The following is a 19,100-nucleotide window of genomic DNA, read 5'->3' as shown; positions in this document are numbered from 1 at the left end:
CATCCAAGTAAACCACTCTAAGGCATGTATACTATTTGTGCCCCGGTGTTGTTACTTCTGAGTGGTCATGGGGAGCTGGTGATGTAGAGACTAGACTGCAGGTCAGTAACTGGACCTACCAGCAAAGTTCATCCATCATGGGACAGCCCAAGGTATCAGTGCTAAGTAGCTAGAGGCATTCAAATGAAGGTATTAAAGTCCCCAAATTTCCATTCTCCCAAGACTAAGAATCACTGGAATGAGAATCCCACTGGGGTCTTGGACCCTCATGTTTCCAGGATACCCTGCTCTGGTTGGCTTCTGCTCCTCTGTCTTTATTTCTCTACTTACTCCCCATTTCCTGGGCTTCATCACATCAGGACCCACTAACCCTGACCACTGACAACTCTCTATACCAAAGAGGTGAGCTATGAAAACGTCTTACCAGATTAGTGAAGATGTACGTGTAATAGGCAGACACCATCCCTAGTTCAGCTGCCTGCAAAGCAAAGAGAAGGAAATTAGAGAGGACGACAAAACTTACTGGAAGCAAATGAGCAGAGAGGTCGCCAAGTGTCTGTCCTTTGTCTGGCCACCACCCTGCAGCACCAGGCAAAGTAGGACATATTGATTGGTTCTTGTGTTACCCTGGATCTTGGAGGATGGAACAAAGAAACACTGGCCTCTAAAGGAGGGTCTCCCCACCTCCACCCGCTCCCTACCCCCGTGACACGCACAGTGGCTGATGTACACTCCCATGGATACAAGTGATATTGTGAGGACCAAAGTGACTTTACAGAAAGTGAAGCAAATAATAAAAGAAACTCGAATAATTTTCTCCACAACTACTAATGATCACAATGGCTAACATTTACCCACTGTTCAGTAGGTGCCAGGCTCTACAAACCATCCTACGTGGGTTAATCACAGGAGGGAGGCATGATCATACCCTGCACCATCATTTCATAGCAGAAGAAACTTGACGGGACAACAAACTAAGTAACTTATACAAGATTCCATGTCCCATACACAGGACAGATGAAATTTAAGAGAGGCAGCCTAATTTCAGTAACCAAACTCTTCTCCCCATTGGGGACCATGATATGGATGGAACTGTATACCCAGACTCTTAGGGGCCGTGGCATTAGCAAGAGAGCCTGTGCCCACAAAATACCATAATGAACTCCACCCCTGTCAGAAGGCAAGTGAGACTCATTAAGAGTATTCTGAATTGATAGCAACATAGGAAACAAGCGAATCATCCACCAGCTTTGGTCCTTTATTAGTAATAAGGAACCAGCTGCCCTTGATCACAGCACCCGGGCAGACTCATTCACGGTGGAACTGCGCTGACTTCAGAACAGTCTCCCTTTTGTCTGATCTCTGTACCCATCAGAAATACCCCTTAGCCAACCTTCCCTGTCAGTGTGCCCGGCTTTGAGGGTGACAGGTGCTACAGAAACTGACAAGTAGATCAGGTAAATAATGAGCCTGGCTCTCTCCCGGGCCCTCATCCCTCCTGACAGTCGGTTAGATTTTCATAATATATCCTGCAGCCCGGGGCCACGGGGAGACAGTTCTTGTCACGACTGTTGAGGTGGATGGGGGAGATACAAGACCAGGTATGATTGCATTTTCTTCATACATAGTGTTTATCTCCCAAGGATCTCAAAAAACTTCGTGAGCACTCTTACAGGAACCGGCTCAGACTCCTTGAGGAACTGGCTAAGGATAACTTCACCACATCCCCATGGGAAGCTGAAGTGCAGCAGGGCTCAGTGACAAGGGCAGGACCACTGGGACTCAGGGGAGCTCAGGGCCTCCACGGTGAGGTTCCTTCTCCCTCCAAGCAAAGCTACATGTCCTCTTCCACCTCAGAAAGGATGGTCTGGCCGGATGCCCACCCCGCACCCCACACCCTGGCACACATTGGTGTGGGAGCATAGTTAGCTGTTGCTCACGCTACCTGACCCATATGAGTCCACTGCTTGCAGGGACAGGCTGGTGGGGGGCAGTCAGGGGTCGGCTGGCTAAAATCCATTTTGTGAAATCTGCTATCCTAGAGATAAAAGACAAGAGATCCTTAGTTTTTAAGACCTGATTTCTGAGTAAACATGGAGTTCGTTGCTGGAACAGCCGCTCAATAAAGTAGGGGATTACTCTGCAAATCCTCCTGAAATCAAGAGACAGCCGAGGGCTGCCAAGCTCTAAGGCCAGGCTCCCATGTGCACGCTGGGGCTCCCAGAGGCCCTGTGTGCTCTGCACACCATCTTCCTTGAAGCCCAGCAAGGCTCTGTGGACCCCCCCCTAGAAGGAGAAACAGAGAGCCCCAGGGCAAAGGGAGGCCAGGTCTGTCTGCCTGGGACCAGCAGGATGTCCTGTGGGAACAAAGGGAAGAGGCTTTCCTGAAACCTCACTGCTCATTGATCTGTTTGGCTGCAAAGACACAGGAACTGAGGTCAAGGGGGGATGAGGAAAGATGGCCACAGGCACCCCTGTTTACTAATGAGGGTCACTAAAGGCAGAGTTTTCTTCAAAAGCATGGCTGTAAAAACAAGACAAAACAAAAAATCCCAACCAAACAATCCCCCCCACAAAAAAACAAACAAAAAGACAACCCACAAAACATTTGTAATGACAATTCCCAGTATTGGCAGGGTGCAATAAGATACCTACATACTGCTGATGTGAGTGTGAACTGTTTACAGACTTGTAACAGGCAGCCTGGCAAATCATCTCAATGTCCTTAAAAACATATATACCTTAATTCAGTGTTCCTCTTCTAGAAATTTACAGAGGAAATATTCATGAATGTGCATCAAGATTTATGTACAAAGATGTGTATCTCAAAACTGTTTGTTATAGCAAAAGACTGGAAACAACCTGTTTCTCCAACAATAAGGGGATGGTTAAATAAATTATGGGATGTCTATATGATAGGAAATGACACAGCCATTAAAATATTGGTAGAGATATATTTAATGATATGGGAATAATGCAAGGCACATACTTAGGGTTTAAAAAATCTAAAAAAAGAAAATATAAAAAAGCAATTTACAGAAAAAAATTTTGTGCAATAATTTGGTGGGGGGATGCAACAGAAACAGAAAGAACAGATATCAAAACCTAGGGGTGGTTAACTTCTGGGATAGGCTCCTGAATGATCTGTATTTTCTTCTATGTGTCATGTTATTGGATAGGGGAGCTACAGAATATTCCTGGGCAGGGGCTGCCCTCCAGGGCTTCCACCTGGAGGTTGTTCAGGCACGGTCTCCACATGGGGGCTGGTGGACACCCATCTACTAAGCTGAAGCTCCCACCTTCCCTGAGAAAGACCCCTCAGCCTGTGTCTCTCATCTCCTAGAACCTAGGGAAGAGTTTCCATCCTTAATGACTTCACTGATGATAGGTCCAGATGTGAGAGAAGAAAGAGATAAAGAAAAGAGAAAAATTCTGTGTTGGAGAGGATGTCTGCGTGTGCGAGTGCGAGTTGGGTCTACACACACGGATAGACGTGGCTTGGTGCTGTGGAAAGTTACTATAGCAACGGGCTGAAGGGACAGCCCTCAGTACTGAGAACACTCATTCAAATCTCTTATTAACTCTCAGACAAAAACTAGCCAGGGAGGGGAGGATGGGAGCAAAGGAGGGAGGAAGGGAGGGAAAGGAAGAGACCATCATCCGCGTGTCCACCAGGCTCCACGCCGCTTGGTGGAGGTTAATGAGGAGCCTTGCTCCCCCAGTGGAAGATGGCAGGTTGTGTTTAAATGTGCAATTAAAATGGCATTAGAAGAGGCCAGTATGCCTGAGAGGTTGGGGGAGCTGCCGATGAACCAGGGAAGAGCAGGCCTGCTAGCCTAGAAGCAGGCCTGCTCTCTCTGAGGTAGCATGTTTAGCCCAGCCACCAGTGCAGGAACCGGTGTCAGCTGACTCCCCAGCTGCCCAGCAGTTTCCAGCATGTCCGGCACGGGCCTCAGACACCTGAGTTCTCTCTCTTGGGCCGGCCTACCTCACAAAGTGCTAGTTCCCATGTGTGCATGCTCTGACTCAGGGCCAGGCAGCCACCCCTCTGTCTTGGGACACATAGGAGAAACTTTCTGCCTTGCAGGCAGGAGACCAAGTAGTCTGGTTTTGCCCCTCCTGGGACTGGCAGCAGACAGATCTGCTCATCTCCAGAATCTGTTTCTTCAGCTGTAGGAGGAATGCAGTGGGAAATTACACCGGAACACTTTGTAAACCATTGAACACAGCTTCGGGATTAAAGACAGGGCAATACACACTGATGGGACTGTCCTGCTAGTCAAAATGTAAAGCTGCTTCTATGCCATCTGGCAAGCAGTCTCTGCTGGAGCCCCTCAAGTGCGCCACTCCCACTCCTGATCTCCCCGGGAACCCTGACCTCCCCTGAGCGCCGGCAGGTCTAGCATTGGCTGGTATGCTAGAAGGTTGCTGCCCTGCCTCACAGGTGCTTAAGATATCTTAGGGCATCACCCATCACCCTGCTTTCTCCTTTCAGCTTTTGGGAACCATCCATTCAAAAAGAAGCACAAAGAGAGGTTGGTCAGGGTTCAGTCCAGCCTGGGGCTGAAGGACAGCTGGAGCTCAGGGACACTCGAGGCAAGGAGGGAGGGGAGAGAAGGATGCTCTGAGCCTGCCAGTGGCCCAGCCTGACTCCCACCTTCAGGAGGATGGTGTGGGACATGGAGGCGTTGGCATGGATGATGATGGTGGCTGTCTTGTCGTCCCGGATCTCTTTGAGGAGCGGGGTGGGGTCCCGGGTGTCATCCAGCATCCGGACGGAGAGCGTGTCCTTGGAGATAAGGAATTGCCGGAGCAGCTTCTCTAGGTTTAAAAGGCCTGGAGGGGGGAGAGAGGAGGAAGTCCCTAAGGGTCTGCAGACCTGCCTCAACAGACACTTGGGCACAATCAAGACACAGGTGACTTGGGCAGGAAGTAGGGTTGTGGCCAGTGCTAGGGAGCTGTATCATGACCTGAGCAGGTTTCTTGACATCTCTGGGATTCAGTTATTCCATCTAAACTAAAAAGAATGCTCGAAGCGCCCGTTGTCCCCCACCCTGCTCCCTCAGCAATGCACTGCTTGGAAGACGGGGCTGGGGGGCGGTAGTGGTGAGAGTCCCCAGCCCTTCCCTCAGAGCAGTGTGCCCAGGGACTGAAACTAGGTTCAGAGGCCACCCAGTTGGGTCTCTGTGCCCACTTCCAGGACCTCTTCACAGGGTCAGTTATCTCTGCCTCAGTTTCCTCGCCTGAGGGGTGAGGAGCACAGCAGCAGGCACCTCAGTGCGTGCCAGCTTCAAACTAGGTATCGGGAGAAGCACTTAGGCAGCCAGGAAACCGCATAAAGGGGACGTCAGGTTCTAGAAAAGCTTCTGTTTTTCTTTTGGAGGTGGAGAAGTGGTTCCCTCAAGATCTCCAGACCCAGAAAAGAAAGGCCTGGCAAAACCCTTTGAACTCCTCAGAGCCCTCCTGGCTGCATTAAGACAGGCATTATGATGATCATAAAAGAACAGGCTTTGAACTAACTCCAGCAGGCAAGAATCGGGCCCAGAACAAAATGGAAAAAAGGAATCCTGTGCTAAGGACTCTCCCCTCCCCGTCTCCACCCCCAGCTATTGGCTGCCCAGGGCTGTGGTAGGAGGAGGAGCCCAGAATGATGTCACTGAGATGAGAGGGTGTTAATTCTGCCTTGGCTCTGAAAAGACAGGCCAGGGGTAGGGTTGGTGTGTGGCCAGAGGGTTATTATCCAGAAAAGCAGTGGTCTCAATCCCAGTGGAAAGAGAACTGTGGGCTTTTGTTCCCAAAGCAATGACAAGAGTAACATTTATTAAACCTTTATGTTCCAGCTAATGTGCTAAAATTTTTACATGGCTTATTTCATGTAAGTCATCACAGAAATCCAGAAAGTACCTTGATACCCAGAGTTCAGAGGAAGACAAGGGCAGGAAGGTAAGTAACTTGGCTCACATGCTGCAGATGACCTGGGAAGGGTTGGTTTCCTACCAGTCCAGATCCCCAGATTGCCTGTTTCGATGCTGGCCCAGTTTGGAAATGTCTTGACTAGAACCCTAAAGACTCACTCTTTCTTGTACCCTCCTGACCCTTGAGGGTCAAAAGATAATCGAGATGGTGGGAGGGGACATTGAAAAGCAATCATCCACCTCCTCATGTTCCAGAGAGGTGACACAGCTTGTCCAGTTACTCAAGACGCAGTGACACCACTGGAACCAGAGTTTTTATTTTCTAATGGTCATCCAGCCCTCTTCCCATGAGACTACGTCACCTCCTGGAACAAACTGAGTAGTTTATCCTGCCTGAGCAAGAACCCGGGGCAGGGGCTGGGGTAGTGTGTCTGGAAATGCAGAGACAGAGACAACGCTTGGGGCTTGTTTTTTTTTAACCCGTTGCCACCTGGATCAACCTGCCCCTGGTTTTGAGAAAGGGCAGGGAGGGGAGAAGCCCTAGTACAGCCAGGTCTTTACAAAGAGGCTTCAGTTAGCAGTCCTGCTGTGCAAGCCACCAGGTGGAATGGGCCTTTCCTCTTGGCCCCCCACAGGGCTTCCACAGAGGCCTGCAATATTGCACTGTCCCTCACCACTGACCCCCATCTTTTAACCTGGAGGCTCCATTTTTCATCTATGAAATGGGCATAAGAAGATCATAAGTGAACATGCCAGGAGTGGGATGAGCCATCTCGAGGTCATTCCTCTTGTATTTACTTATGCTGGCTCATGTGTGCAGGCCCTGAGGCAGCCTTCTCCCACAGAGGGAAGGGAGAAGGAAGCTCACGGATAGCCACTGCATACTCTCTAAGTGGCAGGCACCATGTAGACAAGACAGAAGGCAGAGAAGATGATGGATGGGGTCCCTACCCTTGGTAGCTCAGAGTCCGGGGTGTGCACCTCTACCCAGGGCAAGTTTGAATCACATCCCAATTTCATTTGGCAGTTTGAGTTAATTTGGTTTTCTATGGGGCTGCTGCATTCTGTCCCACCAGTGAAAATGACAATATTCATCACAGCTTCCTCAAAATGAAGCCAAAAGCAAACTCCCATGTGGACCAAGATCTGAGCATCTGACCCAAAAACACTCTTAATAAGGAGGTCAGGAGAGGCCACCAAGCTGGTGCTCCTGGGGCCTCAGGAGTCTCCGCCATGCGCTGCCGGTACGGGGCTGGGCAGCCCCACCGCTGGAGAGATGCATGGGGAGAGCCAACTCCACAGGTCCTGGTGTGCATCACAGAGAATCTTCAGAGTCTGGCTGGGAAAGAGGCCAAAACCCCTGGGATTCTTCAGATGGGCAATGAAATTCAGTGGGATGAGACGGGGAAGCCGGGGGTTGACAGCAGGATTATGCACAGCAGGGTGATGTCTGACAAAGGCAGCCCAGGGACCCTTTATCCCTTTAAAACTGGCAGGTACACTAAGCTTCCAGAGAGAGCACCCCAGACATTCGATAAACTCAAGGCCCTGCTCCGCTCGGTCCCCGCCTGCCACCTCCCTGGGGTACTCTGCTGCCCTTTAAACAAAACACCACGGTGCCTAATCCCATCCAGCACTCTGCGTGTGCCAAGAGGCAGGGCAGAGAGGAGCAGGAGAGCAGGGCAGTGAGTCCTCGGGAGGTGTGCAGCCCTCCTGACCCGCCATCAGTGGGTCGCTCCTCAGCCCAACCTGGAGAGCACCTGGAGCACATCCGGACTCCGTGGGGTGACTGCAACTCCACATCTGGGCAGGTTAGAGTGGCAAGGCCCTCACTCCCCTGTGCCTCTGTGTCCTTGTGTGTGAAATCAGGAGAACGATGACCTTGTAGGGTTATCAGGAGTGCCTCAGGGGCACCTGTCACCTAGAAGGGGCTAAACAAATCTCAACCCCATGCCTCCCCCAAACACCTTCACCCTATCTCCTTCCTCAAAACTTCCCTCCATCTCCAATCTCACCTACTGCTCCCTTCTCCCAGCTCTTACAGGATTTATTATCTAACCCTCAAAACAGGAGCTTTGGTTATAAACCGGAAACAATATTCCTCAATTTACAATGGGGTCATGTGGATAAACTCATTGTAAGTTAAAAACATCATAGGTTGAAAACATTGAATACATTTAACCTACCAAACATCATGGCCGAGCAACAGAGGACACTAGAGAGTGGGTGGTTTCCCTGGCAATTTCTGGGGGCTCCAGGGAGCTGTGACTCGCTGCTGCCACCCAGCATGGTGGCAGAGTATGGGACTGCACCATGGTCAAATAGAAAAATTAGGAACGCTTTCATCACGTATTGGTATACGTATGTCTGTATTTGTGTGTTATATATGATTGTAATGCATGATGTATACACGAGTTCTTTTACAGTTTTATGTAGCATTATGATTTGGATCTTAAATGTCCCTTAAAAGCCCCTGTGTTGAAGGCTTGGTCCCCACTGCCACACTGTTCAGAGGTGGGGCCTTTAAAAGGTGTTGGATCACGGGATCTCTGACTTCATGGATGGATTGATTCATTGATTGATTCCTAACTCAGTGAACTATTGGGAGATGGTGGACACTTCAGAAGGTGGGGCTTAGTTGGAGGAAGTGAGTCGTTGAGGGTGTGCCCTTGAGGGATATATTTGTCCCTGGTCCCCTTCTTTCTCTTTCTTTGCCCCCATAAAGTAAGCAGCTTTGCTCCATCACAAGTTCCTGGCCACGGTGTTCCACCTCACTACCAGCCCAAGTAATGGGGTCAAGTATCATGGACCTGAACCTCGGAAATTGTGAACCAAAATAAACCTTCTTCCTTCTAGGTCGTTTATCTCAGGTATTTCCTTGCAGCAATGGAAAGCCACAACGGTAGGGATCCCGTTTCAAACATCTCTGCATATCCCTGGGGCACAGGTGCACAGTGCTTGCACAGAATGGATTCTGGGAAAGAAAGAGACTGTGCATCCTAACAGGCCAGGGAGCAGCAGTGCCTGGCAGGCACCGTCACCTTGTCACTAGGAGAGCCACTGAAGGAAGGGGTGCTGTCCTTGGGAAGCATGGGAAGGCACCTCAAGGCCTAAAGCCAGGAACACTGAGTGGATGGGAGTCACAGGGAGACAGCTGGACCTAGAGAAGAACCTCCAGTCTGAGCTGCACGAAGCTGCTTAGGTGCACCTGAGGTCGTGAGTTCCCCAGGGCTGGAAGTAGTCAAGTAGACAGGAGTCCCTTTTGAGGACTGTGGTAGAGGGAATCAAACCAGTGCACGGAAAGTTGAAACAGAAAAACACCGATGTCTTTCCAGCCCAGAGAGTCTCCAATTCTGTGAATCAGACTACGATCCTTTTAAATTCTAGGCAGTGGAAGGAATTTGCCAAGGAGAAAATGTGGTTTAATTATATTAAGAATATTAGGCATTTCGGTGCAAATTGTCCTCCTCCTCACCTCAGTTTAATGGAACTAAGGGATTTATCAAGGGCATTTGCCATCAGAGGGGTTAAAGTCTGCTCTCTTCCTGAAAGCCCCTCCACCTCCAGCCCAACCTTCTCTTGGGCTGGGCAGACTGCTGGCCCAGCAGCAGTTGCCTGCCAAGTCTAAGGCACAGAGGGACCTAGGGAACCTATTAGTCTCACTCAGGAGGCAGCAGGGTGGATCGATGAGAGACCCAGCAGGCCAGCTGTTCTGGGAGGAGGGAGCACGGCTGACTTCTGGACTGGGGGTAGGGGCCTCCCTGGAATAGGGAGGGACAGGGGGAGGACAAGGAAGTCGTGAAAGGCACAGCCAGCGTGGATACAACCTCAGGACAAGGACACAAATACTCTAGTGCCAGGTCTGCCAGGGACACTGGGGACCCCTATATTAAAAAATAAAATGGCCTCTTCCCATCTCTGCTGACTGAGTCCCTTGATGGAGTGCTTTGACCCTGGGAAGACGCTGACATTCCCAGAAGAGATGGTTCTTTTAAACCCCAAGGAAGGCACTGACGGAGTGCTCCCCTGGGGGGACAGTGGCGAGCATTTCATGAGCTCATGAGTTTAATGTGGTGCACGGGGCCCTCCACCTGGTGGGGGGCTGGAGTGTGGCCTCCAGGCCTCCTAACCTGACCAGCCGGCAGGCAGGGGGAGGATGGAGGGAGCACAGGGCCTGGGGGAGGGGGGAGGGGCTGGTGTCCCATCTACAATGGCCAGGATGGGCTTCGGAGGAGCTGGTCTGCTAATTTCAGGGTGAGTGATTCCAGTGCGGGGGGCAGGCATGCCCGCTCTGGGAACACCCTCAATGTGGCCTGGGCTCCTCCATGTTCACAGCAGATCAGGTCCTCACAACTGCCCCAGGAAAGACACCTGGAGGCAGGAGAGCTCCAGGGCCTGCGGTCACAGAGCTGGAGGGCGTGGGACAGGACAGGATCCAAACCCAGGCTTCTGACTCCAAGGCCCGGCCTCTGACCCACCCTGCAGGGTGGCATGGGACCACACAGTCCTCTGGTAACACAGAAAGCCGCCCCTCACTTTTGTCCTCCATAAGGTTCTGAATGTGTCACAATGAGCAAAAGGCCTCCCATGGGGGTGGCCTGGGGAAGACCCACTACTGCCACATTTCCTCTCCCAAGGAGGCCTGGGAGTCATTCCCTACGGCTCCATCCTCCCCCACCACTGCATCAGTCAAGGTTGCAGGATGAAATAACAGTCACTGTGGCTTGTGTTCTGAATCCGGTTACTTTCCAACCCAATGACCCCAACAGGCCTTATTCCCCTGTCATCCAGAGGAAATGAAGGCTCAGAGAGGTGGAGTGGCCTGCTCAACATCACACGGCTCCTAAATGGTTGAAATAGCTTGGTTTGACTCCAAAGATGGCCGTCTTATTCCACCATCCTGCCTCTTTCTCGTGAGCAGCTCCTCCCTCCTGGGAGAGGAACCCTCCTAGAGTTCAAATCTGTCTGTCCCCCCCTACCTGGGCCGTGTTTGGGGAACTCAGGGATGGTAGGAACACAGTGCCAAATGGAGCTCACTCTTGCTCCAGGTCCCAGCCGGGCCCATTCAAAGTGTGCCCATTGTTCCCCTCAGCAGAGGATGGGAAGAGGTGATGTTGCTTCCCCAGATCACACAGGTAGTGAATAAGTGGCACAAGGTGTGGGGACACGGGGCCCGGAGTCATAAAAAACAAACAACAACAACAAAAAAACAACTTAGAAACAACAAAGCAAATTCGTAAAAAACATGGGCGTGAACGATGACAGCATGGCCTACCTGTGGCACTGGACCAGTCCAGAGGATCTCAACAGGCGATCCAACCAAACGGACCCCAGGAGCCACAGCGGGTGCCCTGCTGTCCCTGGAAGCCACCCAGACCCCAGCTCCTCAGCTCCCAGGACCACCACACCTGGCCACTCACTCACCTCCTCTCCAGCCTCATTAGAAACAGGGACTTGCAGATGTCCTAATTTTTTTTTTTTCTCATTAAAGAAAAAAATAATATAATCCACAATATATCTCTACTTGGTCTGAAACCTGCTTATTAAAAATCTACTTTTGGGAAACAGGAGAATGAGCGGCAAGGTTCCCCATGGAATGATCTCCGTTACGCCTGATTTTGATGGCTGAGAAAGAGAATTAGATCCCTGTTCCTAATTCTGCTCGCAGCATCTCCTGGCCCTGCATTAATAAGGAAGATGGAAGAGAGTCTCCTTCAGACCTTTGAGCCCCACTCCCCTCAGTCCCTCGTCCTTTGATTAGATTTTTAATCTCCTTTGCCCTTGAACTTTCCCGCTCTGTTCCACCTTCCTTTCCCTGGCCCTGGTGGGTGGGGACAGAGACCCTCAGCAGCAGCAGCAGCAGCAGCAGCAGCAGGGACCTCTCCCAGAAGACAGGTGCCTTGGCTGCCGGGTCCTTGGGTGGTGGCCCCGCCTCCCCAGTGTCTGGACAGACAGCCTCATCTCCTCTAGGACAGGTCTGCACTCAGCCATCCTGCCTGAGGGTCAGCGGGGACATGCTGCTGCAGAGAGACCTCTGCCCATGCAGGGACCCTTGAGGCACTGTTCTGGGGTTGCTTGTTCAGATCATGGCAGGGGATGCTGCATGGAGGAGGAACTTGAGGGGCAAAGGTCCTGAGGCAGAGTCTTGGATTTTCCATGGAATCCAGTGGTATGATCGGAAGACCCTGAAGGGCTCCAAGACCGTTCCCTCGGCTCTAGCATAACTGGGGAGGAGGTAAAATAGGAACACATAAATGAAAAGTGATTTGTCCTCCACAAGGAACTGTTTGAATGTCAAAGAATGTCATAATTCTAACGCAGAGTTCTGGGCCAGGAGGCAACAGTATCTAAACCAAGTGCTTAGTGCCTTGTATATGTTTCACATCTGAGCAACTAATTTCCTAAAGCCCAGTAAGATCCAAAGCAGAGGAAAGAGAAGTCAGCCTAAAAGCAAGAGGGAATGGTGGCTGGACAAAAGAAAGAACTTCCTGTTAGGTTGGTGAGCCATTGTGTGCAGCACTGAAGGAAAATCTTGTCCTTGCCTGCTGTCTCTTACTATTTAGCATCCTGTGGACTTTTCCATCGGCATTCTTTGGGGGCTTGTGGGCAAACCCATTTGGAAGACAATGAGGTAAGTAGTTGGTTTGGCCATGGAACCATGTTAACGTGCATTGTGAATCTGCATGAGGCGGAAAGAGAATGAAGGGAAATCCGGATTTTTTTTTTTCTTTGCCCATACAGCACTCTTCATCAAAGCAGTGTTGTCCAGTAGAACTCTCTGTGGCCATGGGACTATGTATACCTGTGCTGTTCAGTACAGAGCGCTAGCCACATATGGCTGTTGAGCACTTGAAATGTGACCAAGAGGATGAGGAACTGGATTTTTAGTTTTATCTAATTTTGATGAATTCAGATTTAAATTTAAATAGTCTCAAATAGCTTGGGGCTACCACACTAGGCCACATCACCCAGAGGAACCCAGTTTATGAAATACTGGTGTAATGGTGCTGGTGTGTTGGAAGGTGATCCAGAGAACCTGGGCCAAAGCTCAGCTGGACCGCTTCCTCGTTATGATACCCTAGGCAAGTTGAGCTACTCTCTGACCCTCAGTTTCCTCTTTTGTAAACAAAGGGGTTGGAATCTCTACTCGCTGAGCTCTTGCCATACCTCCTCTGTGGACCCCCGCCTGAGAACTCCAGGGCACTGCCTTCCCTAGAGTTCAGACCCATCCTTCGCTGTCCTAGCTGCTTCATGTTCAAAGGTGCTGCCTGTTCTCCAACAAGGCTGCTTCACCTTTGAGAAAAGACTGTGCTGTTCTCCTGGCTCTCTCACAGAGCCTAACCCGGTGCCTGGCACATAAAATATGCCCAAGAAATACCTGTTGATTGACTAAGTGAAGGACTGGCATGCTCTTGCTCAGGACCAACTCGCTGCTCCCTTTCAGGAGCTGCTCATTGAAAAAGGCCTGGAGCCACCTTTCTGTCTCTAAGCCTGAGGGTCCCCAGCTCCTTGGGTCGAATTCAAGTTTCCCCAAACTAATTGTTCCTTAAGGGTGGACCCATGATCAGAATGGCCTTTTCCTGGAGGGTATTCCCAGGGGAGAGGGCTTCAAGTTCCTTCTGCTGACTCGGAAGCCAGTCCATGCTGCCCCACCTGCCACTCTTCCTTCAGACTCTTTCCACTTCAATGGCACCTCTGAGCCCCAAGGGCCTGCTTCCTCCTTCCCCCTCAGCGGGCAGGCTCTACCTCACTGCTCCATGGACCTAAATCTTCTTAATCCTTCAAACCCCATGGGAAGCCCCACCCTGGTCCGGAAGCCTTTCCTGGCACCCTGTGCTCAGGAATGGCTCCTTGACAAACCACATTGCACATGTGACATTGACTACAAACTTCTCGGTGCCTTCTCCCACCAATGGCAGGGCTGCGTCTCCTCTGCCTCCGCTCTGCTCCAGACACAGAGCAAGAGGACCTATATCTGAGTGTGAGCCCTGCTGCTCAAGTCGTGTGACCTTGGGCAAATCACTGCACCTCTCTGGGTCTCAAGTTCCTCAACTCTGATGGGGAATCCCAACACCTCCAAAACCACTGGTGGTTGTCATAATTAAGTGAGGTACATAAGAATTGTTCAGAGTTGGGCCTCAGGGACTTGTTTTTTGGGTACCACCGAGTAAAGACCCAGTGGAATTGTGTTGAATGAATGAATGAACACAGGTGTGGGGGCAGGCAGGTGCAAAGGTTGTTAAGGTCCTGACCATCATGGGGAGGTGACTTTTGTTTTCGGATGCCCTTGGGATTCCAGGATGGAGGGAAGACTTGAGAATGTTGAGGAGTTCTGAGAAGGCACAGAAGGAAGCCCAGCTCCAAGGTGGAGCAGCTCTGCCAGCACAGCCCAGGAAGATCTGCAGATAGGACAGCTGTGCAGGTCACAGGCACCGGGCTCAAGCACTCATCCCCAGAGCAAGCCAGTGCCCGGCACCTGTTGACCACATGTGGGTGCGCAGCTGCCGCAGGAACACACAGACGCGCCCATTTGCTGGGAGGCGTGGGTTTAAATTAGCTAAATCTCATAAACACTAAATTTATGTCACAAATTGTCTGAGAGTCAGAGAGAGTGCATTTCCAAAGCCTGCATTTGCAAAAAAATGCTTTATCAGGAATTGACCTTGGACCTTGTTCCATCAGCAAAACCTGCTCTCCAGGGGAAGAAGCTCTTCAACCCATCAAGTACAAATGCATTCAATTTATATTTTTCCTCTCTCTCTCTCTCTCTTTGTATCTCCTTAACAATGAGGCTGAAAATGTGGGAATTGAGTTTGCAGATGCAAAAAGATTTGGCAGTTGGCCAGTCCCCCTCTAACCTAGCTCCTTTCTGTTTTGGCCATGCCCAGGGAGTCCTGGCAAAGGGTGCTCCTGGACTGTGGGCTGCTGCTCTCTCTCTCTCTCTCTCACTCGCTCGCTCTCTCTCTCTCTCTCTCTCTCTCTCTCTCTCACACACACACACACACACACACACACACACACGAGCACATACACACGCACGCAAGTATACACATGGACACATGGACAAACACCAAAGGACACACAGAACGCCCAAACCTGTTGGTCATCAGCCTCGGGATATGAGGGAGGCCTCCCCTTCCTGGTGTGGGATCCAGGGGCGCAGGGAGCCAGCGGGGACTCACCAAGACCTGCCTGTAACAGGTGGAGCCAGCATGGGGAAACTTACATTCTGCTTTGGCACAGATGAGGCAGGCGGTGGTGCAGTTGAAGAAATTCAGGATCCCAGCAACAGCCACGCTGATGTCGGTGTTGCTGGGGTGGAGGTTCAGAGTTGTGAATCTCTGGAACTGGAACTTGACAAATTCCTCTGGGGCCACTTTGAAATGAGGGACCTGGCAGGAGGAGCAAAAATGGGCAGCAAGGAGCATCCAGAAGGAGTGAGAAAGAAGGGAAGGGCCAGGAGCAGACCAGGCTGAGGAGGGAGGATCCTCTGATGTGACACCTGTGTGCACACGTGGGTGGAGTCAGAGCTCACAGGACCCAGAGCACCGGGTTCAGGGGAGGAAGACGTGATGGCATCTCTGCCAGGACCCCACCAGGAAACCCTTAGGCCAGAGACCTGTGCAAATACACTGGCGATCTGGGGGCTGAGTCTGTGATCTTGGGAATTTAAAAGAGTAGGTTTTATTCTCAGAAGAAGAGCCTGCTGCTGGGCAGAGAGACAAATGGCTCTTGAAATCAGAATCTTCATAATATTTTATTTGTAGTTAATAAATCAGAGCAGAGGTGGCAGAAGAGAAAATACAGTACCCTGGGGACCAAGAGAGAAGCCCCTGAGCCCAGCTGACAGGTGTATATACCAGCTCCCAACAAACTTCCTGGGTGAATGTCCAGGGCGATGGCAGGGCAAGATGGGCCCCTCACAGATTTGCATGCGGGGACAGAAGCACTGCCTCTGGGGAAACCATCTAGAAGCCTCTGGATGGATTTGGGTAAATAAATACCAGCTCTGGTTTCATTAGGACAGTGTCAGCTTCTGCATCCATTGCTGACATTTCTGAGAGGCACTGCCCTGCCTTCTGCCTCTTTCTGGGAAAGAGATATTAGCAGACTGCAGTGTCTGCTTTATTGTCAGCTTGGGCTATCTGGTATGTAATAGGGAAGTTAAAATGTAATAAGCTGCCATCCACCTTGATTTTATTCTGCCAGGATCATCCCTGGTACTCAGAGCTGGGAGAGCTGAAGCTGCGGATGAGTTTGTCCTAATGTTAAAGCTAGTAAGGTTGAAGATAGACAGCAGGGAGAACTTCCTGATGGTGAGTTGGTTGGACTCTAGAATGGATTATTCAGAAATGTTTACAGAAGTTTTCTTTGCCTTGCCTGGCCTAGAGATTATGCTACCAGGAGTCTGGGAGCTGGGGTCATCCACGGAAGAATATACTTCTTTATCCTTTTAAGTTTTGGAGAGAAGTTGGCCAGAGACCAGAACCCTTCTGAAATTGGAGTGGAAGGAGAATAAAGATTTAGCAAAAAAAAGAGAGAGAGAGAGAGAGAGAGAGAGAGAGAGAGAGAAATTACTGAATTCAACCAGGGTTAGCCCTTGAACTACAGAGAGAACATAACCATAATTTTTTCAGTGGGGGTGCAAAACTGACAAGAGCCTGGCGAGTCATGAACAATGACTCTCGAAGAGCAGTTGACCTGCGTGTCATAAGGGGCCTTTCTTCCCACTTGCATTTTGCATCCCATACAATTGATCTAAAATAAATAACAAATGCACCTTGACAGGAAAAGAGATCACAAAGGGTCAAGATGAAGGTCAAGGCTGGGCAGCAGGGCTTGGCTGGTTTAGATATCCGAGCTCCTCTGGCTAAGGTTTCCCTAGGTGGCGATGCAGGGCACGGGCTTTCAGTAGTAGCTAACCCCCCAATAGGGAGAGCTCCTAGGGACACCCATGAATCAATGGCTCCGAGCCTTGGCTTGGTGGGGCAGTCCTTCAAGAAGATGAAGGATATGTAGGCTTTGGAGATTGCAGCCTTGGGTTTGCATTCAGACCCTGCTGTGATTTGGGGGCAAACCACTTAACCTGTCTATGCTTTACTCAAATGAAGACAGCCAGAGGCACTTTCTAAGAAGAGCTCTGGAAGATTCGATGAGATGTCCTGAGTGAAGGACGGATGGAACAGCTCCTTCCGGACAGGTCCTCAGAGCTTGGACAATGCCTTCTCTCCCTCCTCTCTTGTTTCTCCCCCAAAGGTCAGAGTTCCCAGAGAGATACAGAAGCTGTGTGTGCAGGGCTGAGGGTGGAGGGACCCCTGGGAAGGGGAGCTGTAGAATCTTCAGCACGGGGCACACGGAAGGCTATGGGTCAGGCAGCCAGCTGCTCTGCGCACCCAGGCAGGGAGGGAAGGCCCTGCCCATCCTGCCAGTTTTCTCTCTTAGAAGATCAATCCATAATCGATTTGCAATTGCAAATGCATCCCAGGAAGTCGTCATGGAGGTGTGGAGGGAGAGCGGCAAGGCATAAAGCAGCCAGTTGCTAGGGTTGTAGAGACATCAGCCGCATTTAAAGGGATGGACTCCTTGGTGAGAAGTCCATTGCTTTTCCCCGGAGCCAGGAGGAATCAGTGTAAGGCAGTTCAGCCTCATAAAATATTAAAAGAAATGCATAATCTGAACAGAGAGGAAAGGTTGCTCAGGAAGAAACATAACCAGACAAAGGAGGGGTAACCGTCTGGCTGCTCCCTGGGCAGTGCAGCCTGGCTGGCTGGTCCCTGGCACAGGGCCAGGGCAAGACGCTGCAAGTCAGGGGCTCAGCCTCTGGCCCCAAAGGCCAAGTGGAGCTGAGGGACCTGATGGCTGAGATGAATTAACCACTGAATCCCACAAGGAGGTCATTTTCAAGTGGGTTTGTGGGGAGGACAGTAAGAGCCAGTGAAGAAAGAGATGGGGAGAAGAGAAAAGGAAGGGAGAGAGAAAATGGGGAGCTGAAGTCTTGGCAACCTCAGCTGGTGAAGATCAGAGCCATTGCTGGAATAATGACCTGCCACATATCTGAGCTGTTACTCAGAGCATGGCAAGAAAGATTTCAATTAAACATCAGGTCTAAATTCCTGGGCTGATGCCTGTGAGATTCTGGAAGGGACTGAGATGCGACAGAAGATGCCCTGAGCTGGCCTATGAGTCCTCTTCCTGGATATGGGAGGGCGAAGGGGATGGGAAGCTGTCAGCATGGACCAGGGGGAGGCCAGAAGGTGCAGGTCTCAGCCTATGGGACAGGCCCACTCCTGGAGGAAAAAGACTGACTTGGGACTAGGCTAGGGCTGCAAGGCCCGCAGATGTGCTGACAGCAATTCTCAGAGAGGGCTCATAGAATAGGAGGATAAATATTCTGACAAAGGCTCAAGGACTCACCAAGACCTCCGATCATGACCTCAAGGGAGTAGCTTCCATGAGGATACGGGGCAGGCAGAAGCCCGTCCACAACTCCCCATCTCTGCAGGGGTGGCTCACTGGGGAGGCATCCAGTCTGTCAGTTAGGGGTGCCCCCTCCTATTTCCAAGAGCTGGACCTGCCAGGACTGAAGCTTCTGGAAGCCTCAGTCTCCAAGTCTCTAACACAGATCTAAGATGTTGCTGTCTGCCTAGGCTCCTCCCCTGACCCCTCCTGCACCTCTGCACCAAGCTGCAGTTGCCCCCAAAGGACCTGGCTAGAAGGCCACGGGCAGAGAGGGGCTAAGGGGCCACCTGCCCAGTGTCTCCCAGATACAGGTGAAGGGGAAGGACTGGTGGACTTCAGGAAGGATGTAGAAATATGTCAACAACAGACTGAGGCTCTCTGAAGTTCCAAGTTCATCTTCTCCAGGGAAGGAGAGAAGAGTACACAGAATCGGAAGTGGGCTGGTGCTCAGAAACTTGCCCCTCCCATATTATTCTCTCATGGAGCTAGAACTAGAGGAAAGAGCCTCAGCACTGTGGGACTAGAGAGAAGGCAGGACCCTCTCACCCCACCAGGAAGAACGTCCTGCCTGAAGGCAGAGAATAGATGCTACAATTGACAAATTGAGGGAAGAACACAGAATAAAACTCCTTTTCTCGAGAACTTATAAACAGACGCTTTCAAACTTTATTTTTTGCAATAAAATATAGCAATGCCTTCCCCCAAAGGCATTCTACTGCAGAATCC

General features: G+C 50.8%; 1 protein-coding gene across 10 annotated transcripts in view; it reads right to left on the bottom strand.

Annotated features, from left to right (window-relative positions):
• GRIK4 (glutamate ionotropic receptor kainate type subunit 4) overlaps nucleotides 1-19,100 on the bottom strand; it is a 410,374-nt gene that overhangs the window by 135,289 nt on the left and 255,985 nt on the right. For all 10 annotated transcript variants that reach the window (XM_079103138.1, XM_079103145.1, XM_079103144.1 and 7 more), the window contains 3 exons: nucleotides 15,142-15,307; nucleotides 4,658-4,836; nucleotides 425-478 (listed from right to left, as the gene is read on the bottom strand). In XM_079103138.1, coding sequence (XP_078959264.1) covers nucleotides 425-478; nucleotides 4,658-4,836; nucleotides 15,142-15,307 — 399 coding nt within the window. The remainder of the gene's footprint in view (nucleotides 1-424; nucleotides 479-4,657; nucleotides 4,837-15,141; nucleotides 15,308-19,100) is intronic.

The sequence above is a fragment of the Sciurus vulgaris genome (genome assembly GCF_902686455.1).
Source record: "Sciurus vulgaris genome assembly, chromosome: 11".
Classification (NCBI taxonomy): Eukaryota; Metazoa; Chordata; class Mammalia; order Rodentia; family Sciuridae; genus Sciurus; species Sciurus vulgaris.
This window is presented reverse-complemented; position numbering and strand designations above follow the sequence as displayed.